This window comes from Syngnathus floridae, chromosome 3 (assembly GCF_059516105.1).
Source record: "Syngnathus floridae isolate MCC-2025c chromosome 3, RoL_Sflo_1.0, whole genome shotgun sequence".
In the NCBI taxonomy this organism is placed as follows: Eukaryota; Metazoa; Chordata; class Actinopteri; order Syngnathiformes; family Syngnathidae; genus Syngnathus; species Syngnathus floridae.
In genome coordinates, this window is record NC_142415.1 from 8,307,957 (window position 1) to 8,329,095 (window position 21,139).

At 39.9% G+C, this 21,139-nt stretch overlaps 1 protein-coding gene across 1 annotated transcript; it reads right to left on the bottom strand.

Moving 5' to 3' along the window:
• Positions 1-109: 109 nt before the first annotated feature.
• Positions 110-19,577, bottom strand: coro2ba (coronin, actin binding protein, 2Ba). The gene is made up of 12 exons (XM_088371126.1): positions 19,310-19,577; positions 8,667-8,867; positions 6,298-6,414; positions 5,460-5,609; positions 4,171-4,335; positions 3,877-3,993; positions 3,672-3,776; positions 3,108-3,204; positions 2,841-2,953; positions 2,649-2,739; positions 2,416-2,555; positions 110-1,389 (listed from the first exon to the last, which is right to left on the bottom strand). Exons 1-12 carry the CDS (start codon positions 19,322-19,324, stop codon positions 1,255-1,257), a joined length of 1,446 nt encoding a protein of 481 aa, XP_088227252.1. The 5' UTR covers positions 19,325-19,577; the 3' UTR covers positions 110-1,254.
• Between the last annotated feature and the right edge of the window lie 1,562 nt (positions 19,578-21,139).

Sequence of the window (21,139 nt, forward strand, 5' to 3'; positions counted from 1 at the left end):
GAACGTTTGAGTTTATACTCCAGCCTAAAATAATGCGAGTTTCGAAAACCGATAGGATTCTGCAATGCAAAAACAGTCATTGACACAAGAAGTGCTCAAAGTTACAGACTGCATAGAAGAATCGACCTTTACTAAACCACATTGGAGGTTCACATTTCATTCGTGTTACACATATACTGTAACCAATGTAACTTTTCCTCTTTCCATAACCATGAATGACAGGATCGGTTTGAAAATGTTTAATAATTGCCAAGAAAAAACAAGTTTTATGGCTATTATTCAGTCAAAAGAGGAGAACACTATGTAAGCTTTTACAACATGTGGTTTAAAGTTAGCATACATGTCTTTTTACTATTAGAGGCAGAGCAAAATTAGACATTTACTTGTAGTCAACATGGCTTATAGTAACCGTGATACACTGTAGTTAACAACGAAAGGAATTAGTTTTGAGAATATAATACCTACCTATAAACATATCTACCTTGTCTGCAGTTATGGTGTCATTGTCAAAAACCATTTAAAGGGTCACTTCCACAACAATCCTGCAACATTTACATGTAAACATTCAGCAAAATCAATTATGACAATCATTACTTGCCCAGTCACCGTCATAAACAATATGAGAAAAAAAAAAAAGCAACAAATAAATAGTAATTAGCCCTGAAACCAAATACATAAGTTTCAACAAAAGTTCCCTTACAAAACAAAGGTTCACATGTACTTGCTTGTTACCCACTGACTCGCCTCGTATTTGAACAGTCATAATACAAGTAATAGACACAAGTACATGTCGGCCATTTTGAGATGATGCTGTAGCTCCTTGCAGACAAGCTGCAGTATTGTTTAAGGCCTTGATGAAAAATATGCATCAATTGCATTTAGTCCACCAATTTGGCTCTGATAATAAAAAATGGCTTGTTAGCACTTGGGGGGAGAACCTATTGGCTGCAAGTAAGAGAAGAGTCTTAATGAATGGAAGAAAAATGGGCACTCATTCATCACCTTTATCAATCCAATAAATTCATAACTAAAATAACATTTTACTGATTGCGATCTTTCCCTCAGTGTGACAATCAATCACTCCTACTCTGTTGCGTAACATATTTGCCTTTATTACAACATTAATGTACCATAATAAAAAAAAAATTGTTCAGTGAGGCAGGGCAGCAGGAGTTACAAGGTCAAACATGGAGGAACGCTCCAAAGCTTTTTGGAGGTCCAAACTAGAGGCAAAGCAGGCGGCTTTGTCAGAGGTCAAATGTTGTTGGGGTTCAAATTCTTCATGTTGTTGAGTTCCAGCTCCAGTTGGCGTATTCGCACGTCCTTAGTGCTCAACTCCTCCCTCAGCCTCCGCAACTCATCCTGCTGCCGAAAGAACATCTGCAGGAGCTGCATTGGAAAGAGACAAAAAAGAGATAGCAAATTAGGAATGTTCATTATAATTATATTATAGATCGCAGTTCAACAGAATTATCTGGAAGATAAATTGTCAAACAAGCATGGTCAATACCAATACCGCACATTCTTCCTGAGCAAACTGCTCCAGTTGTCTCAGGTTTGGAGGGTGCTTTCTGCAGACACGTTTCTGCTCCTTCCACAGAAGTTTTATACCGTGTTTTTTTGTTCGTACTGGCTGTTTTTGCCTGTGTTTTGGGGCTTTGTCCTGTTGCAGTACTAATGTCATGCGCCTGGGACCCAGCTTTTTGACTGTGCAGCTCATTTTTTCATCCTTTATAGTCTTGAGATTTCATTGGAGATTGCAGCCTCCGAGCATGTTTCAAAGTAGGAACAATGTTCTTTTCTTAGTATGCTTTAGTTATGCATTTATGAACATAGAGCTGGTAAATTTTGCATAAAAGTTCCTTTTATGTCTCTTTTGTGCATAAGATGTTCTTCCAGATGTTTTGTGGCTTGTCAACTTGCAGTTTGGCATTTTTTTTGTCATGATTTATATTCAACAGTGGTGTCCTCCTTAGTCATCTCCCATGAAGTCCACATACAAAGGCTACTGTGATCTGACGCTGATGTAACTTGATGTTCACCTTTAATTTCTTCTGAGGTTGTTCTGGCTCTTAGCGTTTGTATTATCTGTCTTTTTAATTTGTCAAGAATATTCCTCCAGCAGCCACATCTTGGACGGTTGGCTAAGTCTCATGGATCTTAAATTTTCGAGTAATATGTGCAGCTGTAGTCCCAGGAACATAAACTGCTTGGAGATGGTCTTATAGATGTTATCTTTAACATGCTTGTTTATACGCAGTTTTATTTGCTATTTGGTTCTATTTTCTGAGACTAAGCTCTCATTTTGTAGTGCATGTTCAGTGTGCGTGTGGCGGGGTGTAACAGGAAATAAATGAGAAGCGTGTGCATTAAGACAAAAACAGCCTATTTGGGAATCTGGGAATTATCTTCTACCTCATTCTCTGTCCTGGGTGGTATGTTTTCAAGCAAGTCGATGCCATTCACGACCACGTTTTTCTTTTCCTTTACTGGGGCCTTGAACACTAACTTGTTTGGTCGGTGGTAACCATCCTTCAGGGACATTAGGACAGGGTCTGTTTGCAGAAAAGAATCCATGCAGTGATGTCATAGATCACAAACTCAGAACATTGACAAACAATGAGTTTTAAATCCAAAGTGTTCCTTACCTCTGTTGATGCCACTGAGCCACTCTGTAGCTGAGAGTGCAGGTTCCGTTCCCGCCGTCATTGGGTAAATATCTTCTTGGTATGTGTCTGACTGTAAGACGGATACATCAAATCAGTTTTGAGTGAATTCATTTGAAAATTGCTATTATTGCAGAGGGTTCGAAAACGATGATCCTTGGGATTCTCACGGACCCTTCTTGGTACAATCATTGAAATCGGCTCTATCAAGCCCTTCAGGGTGACCAGTTTGTAGAAGCGGAACACTTCGCAAGCTCCCACATCCAGCCCATGCTTTGGCATCACGCCTGTAATGAAGAGTGACATAATAAAGGTGAAAGCAGAACTGGACAAATTGGGGTTTAGTTTGACGTGACTCTATCTTTCATTACTTTTTGATCAAACCTTTTTACTTTCCAAAGTCACTTTTTTCTTACGAAGTAGATAGAAGTTTTTTTTTACCTAATCCTTTCTGTGGGGCCGGGGACCGGAACTCCATTAGGTACTGAATGAATGGTTTTTCTGTAGTGATTTCAAAGTAACGGATGTTGCCATCTCCCTAGTGAAAAAAAAAATGAACTTGATAAAATGTATGAGCTTATACAATATTTTTGAATCCAATAGTTGACATTTTGAGTCTGACTCCAAGAACAGAACAGAGGCATGTAACCACTCTCTGAACGCTGTTGACCGTTTTCCACGTTTCCTTTGTCAAACGTTTTGAAGCGAACCAACAGAAATGAAAACAATTACTGCAGTCTTGAATGCTCTATCAGTACAACTTTGAGGGAAGATATACATAGGAGGTAGAGGAATGAAGCAACCGTTTTAAAGGTTTCTGATGCATTTCTAAAAATTCCATGGTTTTTATTTCATCACCACCACTATCTTTCCCAGAATGATCCCATGTCTACTACTAGTGAGTGGGTTGGAATTTTTGTTTTTCTGTCAAAGTTGAGGATATGTATTCCACTACCCATTCTTTGGGCAACACCCAAGGGCGAGACAGAAGTGGGATCTTCTAACCTTGCCTGCCAGGTACACCATGTGAGTGTCCGAGTCATAGAAAGGAAACAGCAATCCTGAGAGACCATCTATGTCCTCTTCCATCACTGGCATGGACAAATCCTCCTGGGAAAGATCAACATACCACATATTGATGCAATCTCAGGCAGACATGCCCACGCTTGCTCCTCGCACTTAGAAACCGCCATACGGAAGTTTAGCAGACCTGATCCCAAAGAGCAATCTGACGTGTATTCCATCGAGAGACACCTGTGGTGAGCAGCCGTTTGAGGTTGCCCAGGAATACCACTCGGTTTACTCTGTGGTTCTTGTAGCTGGCTTGCTGGAGGAGGAACACAATGGCAGAGTGAAGTGTTGGACCTGCTCTAACTAATCACCATGTAATTTCTTTGTTGCATGAAAAACTACAACAATCCTAATTGGGGATCAGTTTTCATTTTAATTCCAAGTACTATTGAAAATTTAAATGGCTTTTCTACCATCATTTTGTCTAACTTACCTGAAGAACTCTGCCAGAGCGCGGCTCAATGACTCGCAGCTTCTTGTCTTTACAGCTGGTGGCCAGCAGGCTGCCATCTGTGTTGAAGGACATGCTAAGGATGACGTCTGTATGGCAGTCAATCATTTTTACTGGCTCTCCAATCTCCAAGTTCCAGATCAGGATCTGACGGAAAGGGATGTGAGTGGACTTGATAGCTTATCTTTGAATTAATGGCCTCTGGCAAAAGACCAAGATCTTGATTTATTAAAGTACAGGCTTGAACATGTGAAAACACTCACAAACATGATTGCACATGCAAACAAATGTGGAATCTGATCGACTAACCAGGATTGTCTCACTCAAACTATTTTTTTATTTTAATTTTTTGCAAGATGTGGATGTATGTAGTAAATTGATGAATTTTGCGTGTGCAATGTGATTTACCTAACCTGAGAGGAGTTGCGCTGGCTGATTTATTTTTAATCAGTGTGTACGAACCAGCCAGTATATCCCAGACAAAATGTGTGGAGGCAGGGAAAACTTTTCCACTCATGTAAACATTTTTGAAATGCCAACAAAAAAATCATTGCGAGTACCGTATTTTCCGGACTATAAGGCGCACCTAAAAACCTAAAATTTTCTCAGAAGCCGACAGTGCGCCTTATAGTCCAGTGCGCCTTATGTATGGACCAAATTCCTAAATTTAAACTGGCCCGAACCATTGTGTCATGAAATCAATCATAAGTGGCCTGCTGAACACTATGAATCATGAATCAAAAAGACTATAGATCATTATTTTGTGATTATAAAGTAATTTGTTGCGTCTGAAGTTGAAATAAAAAAGATTAAATGGAGAATGATTTGGATTAAAAATCTGACATGATGCATTAATGGTGTGCCTTATAGTCCGGTGCGCCTTATATAAGGACAAAGTTTTAAAATGGGCCATTCATTGAAGGTGCGCCTTACACTCTGGTGCGCCTTATAGTCCGGAAAATACGGTATCTAGTCAGCATTGCAGTTTTAGAGCATCTGAGAGAACTTTTTGCTGACTTGGAGCAAGACACAGCAAGGAGTCATGCCATGTCACCTATGACAAAATTACTTTTATCTCTAAATATTTGTGTGTCTGCCTTTTTCTGGTGTGCAGGCCCAAGTGCATTTTAAAAAATTGTCCTCAGGAAGAAATAAACAAGGAATACAATTTTGGGATTTTATTTGTTTCCTCTATGCATAGTCAAAAGAAAATGATTTTATGACTGCATAGTGGATATATTGTGTGTTGTCAATGCAGTATGACGTGATACCTTATAATCATAGCCAGCGCTGAATAGGATGCCACTGCTGGTAGGATGCCACTCGATCAAACCCACTCGTCTGCTATGACCGTACAGCTCCAGCACTGCCTCGGTCATGTTACGCCGCAGGCCGCCGTCCGGGATCTCCCATATTCGCACCTGTCATATTCACATGCCAAACTGCGTCATGAGACAGGCTAATAGAAACACAAACCAAGAAGTGAATTATTATTATTAGAGAAGGGCCCATTTTATTCTGTGGTCTTTATTATGATATAAACTGAGATGCCCTATTAAGTGTAGGACTTGGCTTTTAGATTAAACTGGATTACAGTTATGTCTGAAAGCACCATCATGACCACAGGGGATTATTCATCATCTGTGAAACTACTACATAGCACAATATGCTACATTATCATGCTTTCACTGTGATGTGATTTTCGGATTTATGCAATAATATAAATCTATAAATATATAAATCTAAGGTTTGAAGTGCAAGATCACATAAATCATAGGCAGGATCAATCAGTGTATTAAGATGCTTGTGAGTGAGCAGTTAGAAAATGTACATTCCTTAAATGCCTTTCAGGTAACTAGATACAGTACCTTCAAGAAGAATTGAACCAGTAAAAGGCATTTGAAAAAGGCATAATACGGTTTAACACTTGCTAAATCAGGCAAAGATGGGAATGATGGGGACTGGAGAGATTGTGTTCCACATAAACGTTTGCATGTCTTTAATATCTGGGACTAATTTCCTCCAGAGACAAAATGGAAATCTTGAATTGAGCATGCTTTATAACAATCAGATGAAAAGGATCAAATAAAAGTGGTGAAGGTCACTTGCCGAGCTGTCCTCCGAGCATGAAGCTATGATGTTTTCAAAGAAGGGGTTCCATTTGATGTCCAGTACATTGCCGTGGTGCCCGCATACCTTTGGGTAGTGAGTGTCTAGACGGCCTGACTGAAGAGAGGGAAAGATGGATATTTGCTTTTCTCATGGTCATACATGCACAATACAGATATCTCCAATGCATGACAAATGAATGAGTACATTATTTTCTAGTCTTATCAAATACGTTTTCCAAGAAATCTTTTGGGAAGTGTACTCATTTATGTTAAGTACTCTCGGTAGTGAAAATAAAACAAAATCCACATAAAAAACTGTGGGAGACTTGTTGTTGCAATAACGCATTGTGACCACTGCGGGGCACTGGGCTACAATAATAAGGCACTGGTAAACTGATGTGAGTGACGTCATAAATGTTTGATGTCACTTTAGTCCACTGACCTCCTTTTTTTAATTCCAGAGAGATTTGTGTTATGTCACATTCGCTCAAATCAGGGTTGTGATTGTTCCATTTGTGTGTGTATCATTATATGTACTGTCTTCTCTGAACTGTGAGAATGAGCATGGCACATTTTTTGACAGTCTGTCGAGTACCCTCACTTATGTTATTAAAATTTATTAGAAGCAAAGAGCATCAACCCTAACACGCTATCAAAGTTGACATGGCGTAAAAGCATATTGGAAAGTTCACAACAGTGAAAACATGCAACAGTGTCCATCGCAATGCATTCTAATACTTCTATGGCAAAGTATTTCATAGGGAAGACATTTTTATTATAATATAAAGACAAGACAGAGGTCTATGGGAGTGATGCTAAGTCAGAATTCTAAAGGAGCTCAGTTTTGAATTAAACATTCCTTAATCATCATCCTCACTGAAAGCCACCATGAGAAATAGTTTTTTTCATATTTCATAGTTTCATATTCTTACATTCTAATTTAAAAAGTCTGCAATTCTTTTCAGAGCAGGTTATAAATCTTCCAAGGTATATTCAGTCTCCCACATGGCCAGCCACTTCTAATTAGACTAAAAGGAATATGATGAGTCATGCTTCTGGAGGTTAATTACTATTCTGCTGCTGTAGTTTATCAGATGGACACGGGCATGCTGCTGCTCCTCAGTGTGGAAAAGCATCACAGCTGCTTGTCTCTGAAGCAAAACAATAGGTGGGCACACCGCCGCCATGTTGTGGGTGAAAGACTCCATGTCTCAGGTGTTAGTGATCCAATGTTCTACATTCTGGGTCCCTGGGTGCACCAGGTGGTGCTGGCAACACACTGTTGGTGGTTTTGTCTGAGGGGTGGCTGTCATCATAATATGTCAGCCTCAATGAAGGACATAACCTTGGTGTCAGCATCAGGAGAGGAAAAAAATGGTGTTGCACTAAAAGCTTTTTTTTTGTATTAACACATTTTGGAGACTTAAAGCAGTTACAGTACCAACCCATGTCAGTCAATTGTATCACTCTGTATAACGACTTACGTATTTTAGTACGTCTGTCATCATTCCCATGACATCTCAGGGACAAGGGTGGGGAGGGGGATTGCAGAAAAAGTGATGACCTGTGTCATTTCCCATGAAATCCAAGTGAGGTTTTGAAATAATTATCCATTTACTCAGTCACATTCATTGTGAATTCAAAATACATGCAAAACTGCAGAATCTTAAGTGGTGACAAATGAGCAACCATATGGACATACATAAGAAACCTAAAAGTAGACTAAAATGAAACTCAAAACTGTCACAGGACTGAATTCTCCATTATTTTGGATGACTATATACGTATGTTTTTAACAGGCATCAAAATGTCTGAATTAGCACATGTGAAACCGTGTCTGATCTTGATGTGCAAGTGAAAGTCGGATTTATCTTGAGACTTGAATTAAATTGGAATCTGTTGAAACGAATGGCCACATAACTTGGATTACATCTGTTTTTCTCCATTCAAAGAAGCACCTTAACATACAGTGGCCACTTCGCTATGCATTTTCAGCGAATGCATGGATGGATGAATGGATGGATGGATGGATTTTACAATTTTGTCTTTTATCTGAATGAATGACAGTTTCCATACAAAACCTAAAAAGTGCCAATGAGCTGCTCACGCTCTGATTGTAAAAATGCTGATGTCATTCCTCAAATGTCTGAACATGAGAAAGCCATCCATTTAATTTCTTCCTTTTTTCCTCATTATAAAAAAACCCCAACAACAACGCATCATAACTGAATTTGTCTCTATGACCGCCCCAGACATTGCAAAGCAACATGAAATCATATGTTGCTTTGCAATGTCTGGGGGCCTCAGAGATAAATTCAGTTACAATGCATTCCCCATGTAGCATCCAGTCTAACCAACGAGTGTTACCTGGGAAACAGGAATGATGATGAATGAGCCCCCGCCAGCGCTCTCAGTGACCACGGCCAGGAACTTGGAGTTGACGGCACAGAAGTGGCTGTCGTGGACATTCTTGGTGATGGGGATTCCATCGTAGCAGTGCTCCCGACTGCCTACCTTTCCGTAGACATTTCGAAACTTGGAGCTTCGGTAGGACGAGCGCCATGACATCTAACATCAAAAGAACATAGTGGAGATTAAACACATGTACCGTATTTTCCGGACTATAAGGCGCACCGGACTATAAGGCGCACCTTCAATGAATGGCCCATTTTAAAACTGTGTCCTTATATAAGGCGCACCGGACTATAAGGCGCACCATTAATGCATCATGTCAGATATTTAATCCAAATCAAATCATTCTCCATTTTATCTTTTTTATTTCAACTTCAGACGCAACAAATTACTTTATAATCACAAAATAATGATCCATAGTCTTTGGATCTTAGTCTGATTCATGATTCATAGTCTTCAGCTGACCACTTATGATTGATTTCATGACACAATGCTTCGGGCCAGTTTAAATTTAGGAATTTAGTCCATATATTAGGCGCACCGGACTATAAGGCGCACTGTCGGCTTTTGAGAAAATGTTGGGTTTTTAGATGCGCCCTATAGTCCGGAAAATACGGTACTGTATAATATACGAAATGCTAACAAAATAAACCTACAGCTAAGATTTTAATTGGGTGAAAAGTTAATTGCAAAATTGTTTCACAATTGGCAATTGAGCTGACCAGACAACTTTAGTAGGATATATTTTGGTTGTCTTCAACCTAGAGTCATTGTAATTTTACAATTTCTGAAAAAGATCAGTAGGGTTAAAATTATAATGTGCAAGTACATAAATTCACTGAATGCCTTACTCATTACAGCCACTGCAGAAATTAATTCACACATAGATGCCAGCCCAAACACACAAGCTTCTCTCACAGCTGTGTTTATTCACCTGTAGCTGTGATGTGTGCACATTCACCAAAGGTGTGGGTGGATGGTGTAAACTTCACACCTTTCTACTGGAATTGTAGAATCCCCTACATATCGCTTCTGCTCCAAACACACCCAATTGGCACACTTTTAATGTCTTAACTTCTAATAGCTCACATGGAGAAATGTTTCACTGTCCTTTGAGAATCTTTTTTGAAGTAGACATGATTGAAATCTTTTCCATCAAACAAAGTCACAGTTGCAGGGTGGGCTGTCCCATCTGTGTACGTCTGATAATAGTCACACAAAGTGGTAAAAATAATCAATGTGAGAAAGGACGGATGATCTCTCGTACTGTCAGATAGCGACTAATAAAATGGCTTGGTTACATTTAAAGGTTGAGGCGATCTAAGATTTGTGAGGCGCACAAATTCAATGTTGTTCAGTATTTCAAGCCGTTCTGATCAGGGCACTTTGAGTTGATGATCTACTATGAAGGGAAAATGAAAATCATGCACTCAAGCACAGTATTTCACATCCATACTGTCGTCACAAAGCTGCTTTGATACACTCGGATGTCAGACATCCACCTTCTTTATTGAGTCAGCCGTTGAAATCTACATACTCTGCTTGCTCCAGCCCGAGGAGAGTCACCATTATAGCCCCGGAAAAGCATCTATTTTTTATAATAACCAACTGCAAATGTTTGCCAAAGTCAACCTCCTCCATCTCATTTTAAATGTTAACATGGCTTCATGTATCAATGTAGCCCTTTGACATTTCACAAAGCACGCACTTCTACTCATTTGACTGATTTGAAGTAGTAATCTTTCAACTAAGTGGGCCCCTGGAGAATTGTATTAAACTATGTCAACAGTGCATCACTAGAAATTTGCATTCATCCAAATGACTTCTGCTGCTTGCTCATGGGAATTTGTCATATTTCCCCACTAAAGAGGGCTTCATAATTTGTGGCGCTTAGTTAAATCCATGTGAAATGATTGCATATGCTTTGAAATTCTTAAGACATTTAGGCCCTGTCACAGGGCGAACAGCGCAAGTTAATATCCCTCCCCTCTAAAAAATAAAAACAGCTTTAAAAGTCACACATTCCCTAAGATGTATTTTTCAATGTAATTAAATACATTAACCAAATTGTCAAAAAGATGTGTAACCTTTAACAGCCACATCAACATCACCCAAAAGATTTTAAGCTATTTCAAATGGGAAAACAAAACAATCATCAGGGGTACCCCAACTGAGTCAGTTTGACCATCTGACATCCTACATTCATCTGACACACAAAAGAAATCCACAGCATGTCAATACCTCGGGTCATTTAAATGTAGCAAGGCCCAGTGTCGTGTTTTGGCTTGCCTCTTCTCCCTCACAGTGACATTATGCAGTGATTTATCACAACTTCCCTTCGCAGTAAGGACTAAACCTCACAAAGAGAAATGCTGTCACTCTTTTAGCCAAATTCAGATTTTGGCACAGTGTGAAATGGGCTCATTCACACAGGAAGTGTTACCATTTGGCCGGAATAGTTTTCTGCCTTGGGAACTGGCTGCGTATGGTTATCAAACTTTTTGCACAGTCAATGCATTTCAGACTTGTCCCTCTCGGGCGACTTGACCACTTTCACTCTTCTATTTCAAAAGTAGCACGTCTTTTAAGGTGCCCTATTGGAGAGAAAATTTCACTCTTGGCTCTAGTAGTGGAGTGACCATCATTGTACTTTAAGGCTGTGAGTGCGATCATCAGTCTATGTCAAGTAGTTCCTGGGCAAGCTGGACCTTTGGTTGCCCTTGTTGCTGTCATCACTAAATGAATGATGTGTTCAAGTGCTTCAATGGCTAAAGGGAGAAAAGTGCAAGCCCATTTACCTCTGTATTTATATCAGCAATCAGAACAAGGATAAGATCCAGCACTGAGTTTATTTTGGTGCAAATAATGTATCTTTTCTGCATCATTTTTGGACTATTCTGTTTGCTGTACAAAAAAAAAAAAAAAAACAGGAAGTAACTCCAGGAGACTCCGAAGCAGAGTTAATGATGTTTCAGGATTCAAGCTGTCCCTAGTTGTGACAGGAAATAATGACGTCCTGCACAGCACACAAAGAATGACTGTCCAAGAAGCCATCCATCACCACAGAGGAAAAAAAGAGGGCTATTGTTCGGTGAAATTACTCTCGTATTTTTGACCCATCTGAAATCCTCACCAAATATAATTTCATATACAGTATAGTCTCTCTTGTCAAATGGTTCCGGAAATGCATTTGCTGAAAGAAAAGATTACCATTAGTGCCGTATTTCCCGGACTATAAATCACAGTATTTTTCATAATTTGGCCGGGGGTACGACTTATACTCTGGCTCGACTTATGTGTGAAATTATTAACACATTTCTATATCATTTCACATGTTATTTTCACACTAAACTACAAGAGGGCCCGTGGTGATCATTTCTGCAACTGACGATGAGTCTGACGTAAGCACCGTAGAAGAGGAAGCGCCGCATCTTCTACCTCTGGAGTTAGCGGAGTTGTTTAAAAGTGGATGATTTCACTGGATTTAGTGATTTGGAGTGACACAGATGGTTTGGTAAACTTGTCAGCATGTTATTTATGCTATAGTTATTTGAATAACTCTTAATATGTTACCAGGCACGTTCTCAGTTCCTTGTTTATGTGTTCATGTAACGTTAGCATACCGTACCGTTCAGCCTGGAGTTGCCTCTATTCTATTTTTATTTTAAATTGGCTTTCAAGATGAGATGTCTGTTCTTGGTGTTGGATATTATCAAATACATTTCCCCAAAAAATGCGATTTATACTCCAGTGCAACTTATATGTCTTTTCCTTCTTTATTATGCATTTTAAGGCTGGTGCGACTCGTACTCCGGAGCGATTTATAATCCAGAAAATACGGTAGTCACAAATTAGTCCCTAGTCGTCAAATTGGGAATCTGGGAGGCTCAGCGCACCAAAAAAAAAAAAAAAAAATCGCTCTACTATTTTAGCAACAAGATGGACTGGATATTCTTATCTTTAGCTCATCGATCAAACACTTTTGAGCTCAATCTGAATTCATTCTTTTCTTTGACTCATCTCATCTTTCACTTTATGTTTCTTTACAACCATCACTGTCTGGAAAGATGGAGTGATGGACTGACAGAATGAAGACACTTCACCAGACAGATGGGTAAACATGGCAAAGTCCGGCGCCAGACCATCTGCCCGGACAAGACTTTCCCATTCTGCAGTCTGAGGGCTCTAGTTGGCGCTAATGCTGTCGGATCCCAATTTTCCTATCAATGTAAGGCTTGCGCACACACAGTATGTTTATATTTCAGCTTCATTTTAATTTTTTTGCAGTTTCCTATGCACCATCCATGATAGAAAAGTGATTGACTTTGTGCACTGTTGTTAGATATTGTATATCTATTAAAAGGTCACTCATGCACAGCTTTCCAGTCTGTTGCATTGATCTGTTATTGCCATCCTGTCAACTGGACTTCCACAGTACAGTCCAGGGAGCCTCATTTCACATTACCCTTTGGACAAATATTACATTTGCTATTTTAGTGGTTGTTATACCCTTTTGGATGATGCTATCAAGTGCTTTAGATGTGAAGTCCAGACCTGAGACCTACAGTACACCCTATAAACTCTCACAGAGATGATGATAATGTCTGTAGATGAGGCATGAGTTGACTATTGCTGACACACTGATCATGATCTCATCAACTTGCTGTTAACCTTCAACTAGCCTTGCCTTAGGCAACTCTGCTTTGACAAAACTCATGCTGAAGCTGTGGTTTAAAGCAGCAACACAACTAAGCTTGCATTAAAGGAAGTGATAGGTTTGTGTAACATGTTCTGTGTGCACAAAAAAACAAGCACAAAGAGTAAAAGGAAGCTGAAGAAAGTCAAAGCTATTGTATTATGTGCTGCTTAGAAAGTACCTGGTAATATCTATATTTACACTGCTATCAGAGCCCGTCGGCATAATACGGGGCTGAGTTTGACCTGATTGAACTTCAGTGTACGTGTGTGTGCACATGCATGCGTGCATGCGTGTGTGTGGGCGGCAGGATCATTCACCATTGATTTTCTTTCCTTTCCCCACTCAACACTGCACTCCCTAATGTTCACTCAGCTTTGTAATGCTGGTAGCTCAGACCATAATGTATGTTCAGATGTGTTGTATATTTCTTTTTAAATCTTGCTGCAGTCAAACAAGAAAAAGAAAATCATGGTCAACAACCAAACCAGACGTTGAGAAAAAAAAGCTGGCGATTGGACGCTAGGCAAATCCAAGTTGATGTTGCATAAGCATGTGCAAAATGACATCACAGTAGAATATACAGCGTTGCTATTGTGAGAGAATGAGATGTGGGATAAAATAATGTAGATTCCACAAGACTTTTCTGGCAACGACTGTTCCAGGGAGAGAACCAGCCTGATTGTCCATCAGCAGCATAGCAGCTTTTGCATGAACCCATCAGTGCATCTTCAACTGTTGCCATGAATAGTGTCAGAAAAGCCACCCTGGTTTATAAATGCTAGCGTCATGATAAGATAGGACATTGGTTTCTCTGAAAGTCTAAAAACATTTCACTTTCTGTAAGACCGTTGCTTGGGTTTGAGTTGAATTAGAACTGCTTCATGTCCTCCAATCTCTTTCTATGTGCCACATTCTCATACCTAACTTCATATTTTATACCACATACTGTAGCCATTCTATTTGGAAAAGAAAGGGAATAATGCAAATTAACAAATGATTCCCCCTCTACCAAATGCAAATAGTGTACAACCACTTTACACAAAAACAAAGAAATGTAACACACCATTCCATTGAATGCGTTTCACATTTAGTTCAAGTCATTCAAAGGCAAGTCCATCGGTGTCACAACGTGAAGGCTTTCGGCATGTGGTTGAATGATATTGTATTCCCAGTAAGTGACATCCCAATTGGAGGCTTCCCCCATCTCATATGGAAATGCACTTGAGCCCTTTCATGCACATTTGAAATGTACGATTTTGCAGACCCACAAAGTGAGCAATTTGGACGTTTTCTGACAGGCAATGAGCTCATGAAATCGGAATGTCTTCTGGTATGGAAATCTTTATTGTGGCTTTCTCACAACTATTTAGCCTTTCCCCCTCTTTTGTCTCTCAGTTTTAGTCTTCCCTTTTGCACAACTGTGTCTTTCGATTACATATCTGCTCTTTTCAGGCAGGAAGATTAACTCTGGATTTAGTATTGTTAATCTCTTACACTGGTGATCTTTTTCGAATTCCAAGAAAAGATGATTTAGCTTGCAGATTATTGTGTGCCAGTGTGTGAACGAGTGTGTGCATGTAAACAAGTTGTCAATAGCCTTTTGGCTAAATCAAATGACATTTAGATGTATCGTACGTGACGTACCTTAAGCAAAGACCTTTGAGATTTTCCGTGGTCATGTTCTTATAGCATCGATTAAAAAATAATATGAATAGAATTTATGAGAAGCTCAAGCAGCAACATATCAAAAGAATTTGTCTTATATTAATTAGGGTGCAAGAATCTTAACATCTTCACAGTAACTAGCAGAGGCTTAACATTTCTAAACTCTGTCAAAGCACATATGAGTGAATGTCATCAGAAGGGCATCATAACTGGGCTATTTGCTGAGATGTAATTACAAACCCAGTAGCTGGAAAGCTACTTTGAATTAGACGGCATTCACATCACTGGGATGGATATGAAACTTTGGATGTAAACATCTGTGTTTATGCTCGAGAGGGAGGACCTCATGCATTTTTTCCCCCAAGGGCGAGCACACTGTATTTGCCCACTCTCTAATCACTATTCAAGGGTACTCCTCCTAATTTGAGGATTAAAGCTAAAATATGTCTCGGGTTTTCCGATCTCAGGCAGTTGGTTAGGGTTTTGATATAGACTAGAAACAAACATGATCCTGAAACCTAATTACCCTAAAGAAGCTCAAGAGAGAAACACAAAAATTTTAGATCTAAGCACAAATCTTGCTAGCCAGGTACTTTGACTTTTTTTTTTTTAGCCACAACTGCAACCCTGTTTGCAATTTGCAAGGACCTTCATTATTCATTCCTAATGATTTAAATCATCCTTCATGAACAAGAAAGATGGATGAGTGATGGTTTGCTCTTGAAAGAGGAGGGTACACATTAGTGCCGCTATGATTGACAATGGACACTCTTCAATTTTAGCAAGATTTCCCCATTGTGTTTAGAAGAGTAAAAGAAGAAACAGTCAGTCTGTCATGTCCATCCCCATCTACTTTGTCAGTCATAACACACTGGTCTCTCTGTAATGCCCTTCACAAAAGAACTGGACCATTTCCTGTACAGATCACAGCTTTCAAACTCTCTGCAACCTTTTGTGCCAGTAGCTGACCACAAATCTTTCTTACACTTCTGAAAAGCTGTGAAATGAACAGAAATTGGTTTCAACATGAATGACAATTTGGCCCCTTTATTCCTTCAATACCCAAATTCCCTCACAAGAGATTTGCAGACAGACGATAGTCAGACAGCCTTCCGGGAACACTTTTGAATTCAGAAAAGTTTTGTTGTGCTCATCATGTCAAGATAGGAGGATAACTGAGCGCAACTATCAGCACAAAAGGGAGCCTTTAATGGAGGAAACTATCACGCGATCTTAGTAAAAGAATTTGGGAACACCATATGGGGTTCTTCTTCCCACTTTAGTCTTACGTAAGGTACCAGATGCAAGCTGCGGGGTTTTATTTAGAAACCTTGAGGATGGCGACACGCACTTGCACAGATTTAGGTCATAAAAGAGGATAATGGTTCTTTCACTCGTGTCACAGGATCTCCAATAGACTAAACTAGCGGAAATCTGCCCACCTACAGATTTTTATTTTTATTTATCCGCCGACTCACAGTTGTGCCCAAAACATTCTCATGGCACCACATGCTGTATATATGCATTGCAATCAAGGAAACACTTTATCTTATTTCTGCTTCAGTAGAAAAAAAATCATACATTGAACATTCAGAAGAAATCAATAAAGTAGGCTTAGATCTAACCATACTCAAGGTCTGTTTTATTTTAGTACTGCTCAGCGGTGTTCCGTCCGTCCTTTTTCTATTCCATTAGAGGGCTTAGCCTAAGTGGTATTTATGTAAATTATAGACATAGGATATTACTATTTTTGCCAAATCAATCCAAATAGTATTGTATAATTGTATAATTTTCATTTTAATGACTCTGGATATATTTGTAGGATCACTATTTAGTACGTCTGGAACTTAATTGTATAAACCCTAATCTAATGGCAATAACCACCTTGTTAGCTTCGAACAAAGTAGTTTTTGATTTATCATGCACGCTTTGATAGCAACAAGCTGTAAACCCAAAGAAAGTGGACCAAAGTGTCAGTCTTACGAGGTTAAAGAGCTTAAGTTCCTGTCTGACGACTCAACCAAGTAAGGCCTCGTTTGAAGTCAAGGGTCATGGAATTAAATAAGTAATGACCTACTTTCATGGCACTACCTATTTTGCTACTGAAACACAAGAGAGTTCATTCACTTTCTATTCTTTTGGTTTACGTCAGATTATTTTTTATTGTTATGGACTGGAAACAAACATATGTATGTATTCTGAAGTGATGGGCATTCTGTCCCAGAGAAGAAACAGTCCGTTTTGCGGACAGTGGACATGAGGATAAGACGTTTTTAGAAAAGGATGGACGAAGCAAGCATTTCATTGCTTTTCATTTCAGCCCTGTAACTGGGTCATGTACCGACTGTCACAAACATGCCCATCATGTCTTGCGTGTAATCCACCAATATGGACCAAATATGAAATATCAGGCTTGTCTCATGCGTGTTCACGGTGTTTGTATGTGGAGGGAGTTACTTCATTTTGCTTCAAATGGACACATTTTAGCTTACATTATAAGCAAGCGAACCATTAAAGTTTGGCTCCATCAGTCGTTGATGTGTTTAATAATTGAGTCGTCATTCTTATTAGTCTCACTTTTTCATTCTTACAATTCCAATTTAAAAGGCAGATTGTCAAGTCAATATCTTTTTGATTTTCATTTTCAAAGCAATTTCAGAGTAGGGGATTGTTACAGTACCTCTTGAAATGCAATATGTGCCATCCCGTGCAGTGTCCTCCTAATATTACATTCTCTAACGGAAAATCATCATGGAGGATAAATCTGGTGTTGCTGTATTGTCGGTATGTGCTGAGCTGAGGGATGGAGGGTCATTCAGCACTGTCAGCATGGTAGCACTAGTCCTGCATCCTGCATCCTGCCCCAAGGTGACTTCTCCGCTGTTGGCAGGCAGAGCCTTGAAAACAGCTTATTCTCATCTTGCCTGCTGTTCCCACTCATCAACATTTAGACAATAATATTACCTCCATCCTAAATTTGGGCCAGCTGCCTGATTGTTTTACAAAACAGATAAGAAAAATTCAATTCACATCCTGTCTGGAGTCGGATTTTGACATTAGCTCCTCTCTAACAAAAGAGCACATGGCCTTTTCCTATTTCAGTTGTTATAGTAGAGAACCTACGCTTCAGCAGCAGCTCTTAGCCCTCCCACACGATCACACACAGGAAGATAATTTGTAGTTGCAGAGTATGTGTCTATGTGTTTCGCTAGACAATTAAATCTTCAAACGAACATTTCTGTGTGTACAGCTTGCAGGTATTCGATACAGGAACGAGCAATTGAGGCCATCGTCCTGTGTCTACACTAGGGCATCTATTTTAGTCCAGGGTAATTCTTCTCCTGGGTGTAAGTGTGCTCATTTGCTTTATCTGTCTTCCTGTCACTCTTCCCTGTGTGACATTCTGTCTTTCTCTCACTTTGTTAATTGATTAAGAGGATTCAACCTGCTGCTGCAGTCTTGAGCTCAAACCGCAATCTTGGTTCAACGTAAACACTCAGATCAACTGTACACACACTCGTTGACCACAGGGATCCTTGCCTCTGCCCTCAACTTCAGCCTAACACCAAACTTGTTTGTTCACAGAATAGGTAACCTTCAGCCCAAGGCCCATATACAGTCCACATCCCCAAGCGAAATTAAAGTTAACCCACAAATGCAGATAATGCTCATATTAAGAAATATTAATTGCAATTATAATTTCGCAAATTCAGTCCAGACATCTGAATGTTTCCATAAAAATCCAAATGGTGTTTTATAGGAAACAAGATTCACACCACTTGCCTTTCAGAGTCCAATCATCCGTAAGTAGTCGGTCAGTCCCCATTCCATAATTTAGCTATTAGGATTATATATATTGGAGTTTCATCCACAGACACAGTAGCTAGTATTAGAAAAAGTGGATGTTTGAATGCAATACAAATAAGGATGCATCTACATTGCATGCAAACAATACCCGAACTTTGCAGACTTGAAAGGGTATCTTAAGGATTTAAAGGGCAAAACAGTTTATGGTGATGAAAACTTGATGAGAAACGACCATCCTTCCGTTGTATCATAACTACAGCGTTAGGTGTAAACACCTGCAACCATCTTGGCAACTCATCTTCACCCACTTCGCTTCATCAATCACAACACCACAACACCGACTCTGCCTTGCTCACGCTCTCGAACCAATAATATCATAGGAGTCATCCTGAAACACAATTAAGCCACACAGCATAGCATCTCTTACCTTTGTGACAGTCATGCAGAATCAATGGATGAGTTGCAGGCCAATGTCCCGTTCAAACAGAGATCGATGCTGCAGGAGTGGCAGAGTGATGAGGAGGAGAGGAGGGTAGCTCTGGTTGCTGGAAATGCAGAGAGAGAGGAGGAATACAGAGAGAGGGAAAAGAGGAGGGGACAGACAGGGTAGTGTGTCTCGCCCACTAAGTACAGAGAGAGGCTGACTGACTGCTGCTGCAGTGAAGTCACGGCTGGTGCTCTGAGTGCTGTTGGTTACTAACAGAGGGAAAAGCTTCCCCGCACTCTGCGGGACACACCCCTCCCCTCCGGCCTTGCCACATGGCTCATGCACGCAAGGAAACAACGTGCGGCCGTCCTGCTTTGTCACTCAGTAGTCTTGGTGATGGGCTAATGCAGCTTATAAATGGGTACTCAGGTAGAGCGATGCAGGACGGAATGACTCAGCAAAAACACAATGATTGTGTGTCGCACTTTGCTCCCCGGCATGCTGAACACTGCTGCGGGTGTTGCATGGCTGATGCCATTTTCTGCAAGGGCACCTGCACAAAATGTTATCTGCACAAAATGAGGATTCATATGATAATAGCTTAAGTTTGTGTCTTGTGTATTATTGCACCTTCAATCTCTCGAGCAGAAAAAAACTACTTGATATACTGTATTTTCCGCACTATAAGGCGCACCTAAAAACCTCCAATTTTCTCAAAAGCTGATAGTGCGCCTTATAATCAGGTGCGCCTTATATATGGACCAATATTGAGCCACTACAGCAGGCGTGTCCAAAGTCCGGCCCACGGGCCCAATGTATATATCTTATATATGAACAAAGTTTTAAAATGGGCCATTCATTGAAGGTGTGCCTTATAATCTGGTGCGTTTTATATATGGACAAAGTTTTAAAATGGGCCATTCATTGAAGGTGCGCCTTATTATCCGGTGCGCCTTATAGTGCGGAAAATACGGTATATATGTATATGTTTTTGTATTTAGTTTTTATTGTGCTCTTTGCTGCTTAAGATATTTACAGGGTGGTCCCCACCTCTCGCCCAGTTAGCTGAGATAGGCTCCAGTTCACCTGCTACCCAAATGAGGACAAGTGGTCAAGAAAATGGACCGATACCGTAAGATATGAAATTCTGTTTTGCACCACAAACATACAATTGTACTGTTTACACTGTTGACTGCAAAAATGCTTGTGCTGCATTATATTCACTTTAGGCCAACTCAAATCAGTTGCAATGTAGGATGTAAAATTTAATCTTCTGCCTATGTATTGGTCCAATTTCATATTAATAATGAGGTGAGGTAATCATTGGGTGTTGGTATTACATACCAGAAAGTCTGACTCTGAAGTAGCACACCTGTCTCATGTGTTCCATCCCTCTCTGCAAAAGTGCAAGTGAGCGGAAATTTGTTATGTATGTATTTCAGAATTTTAATGTAGCTACAGTAATCCAGTAAAACTGTTTTATATTAAATTATTATGTTATGGCATGGTGGTTGACTGGTTAGAACATCTGCCTCACAATGCAGATGTGGCTGGCAACCAGTTCAGGGTGTCCTGCACCTACTGCCCGAAGTCAGCTGGGATAGGCTTCAACCCTGGTGAGGAGAAGCGGTTCAGAAAATGGTCAGATGGACATTATATTTCGTGACATTTTTTTACCCTTTGAGACCCCTTAAAACTGACTAACAAAAATGAATATTGGTCCGAATATTAATTATTTCCTGCACAGTGGAGGAAACAGAGCCAACAAGATTTAGCCTAACAATTACCATCCGTCCATCCATTCTCTGAATCGCTTCTCCTCATGAGAGT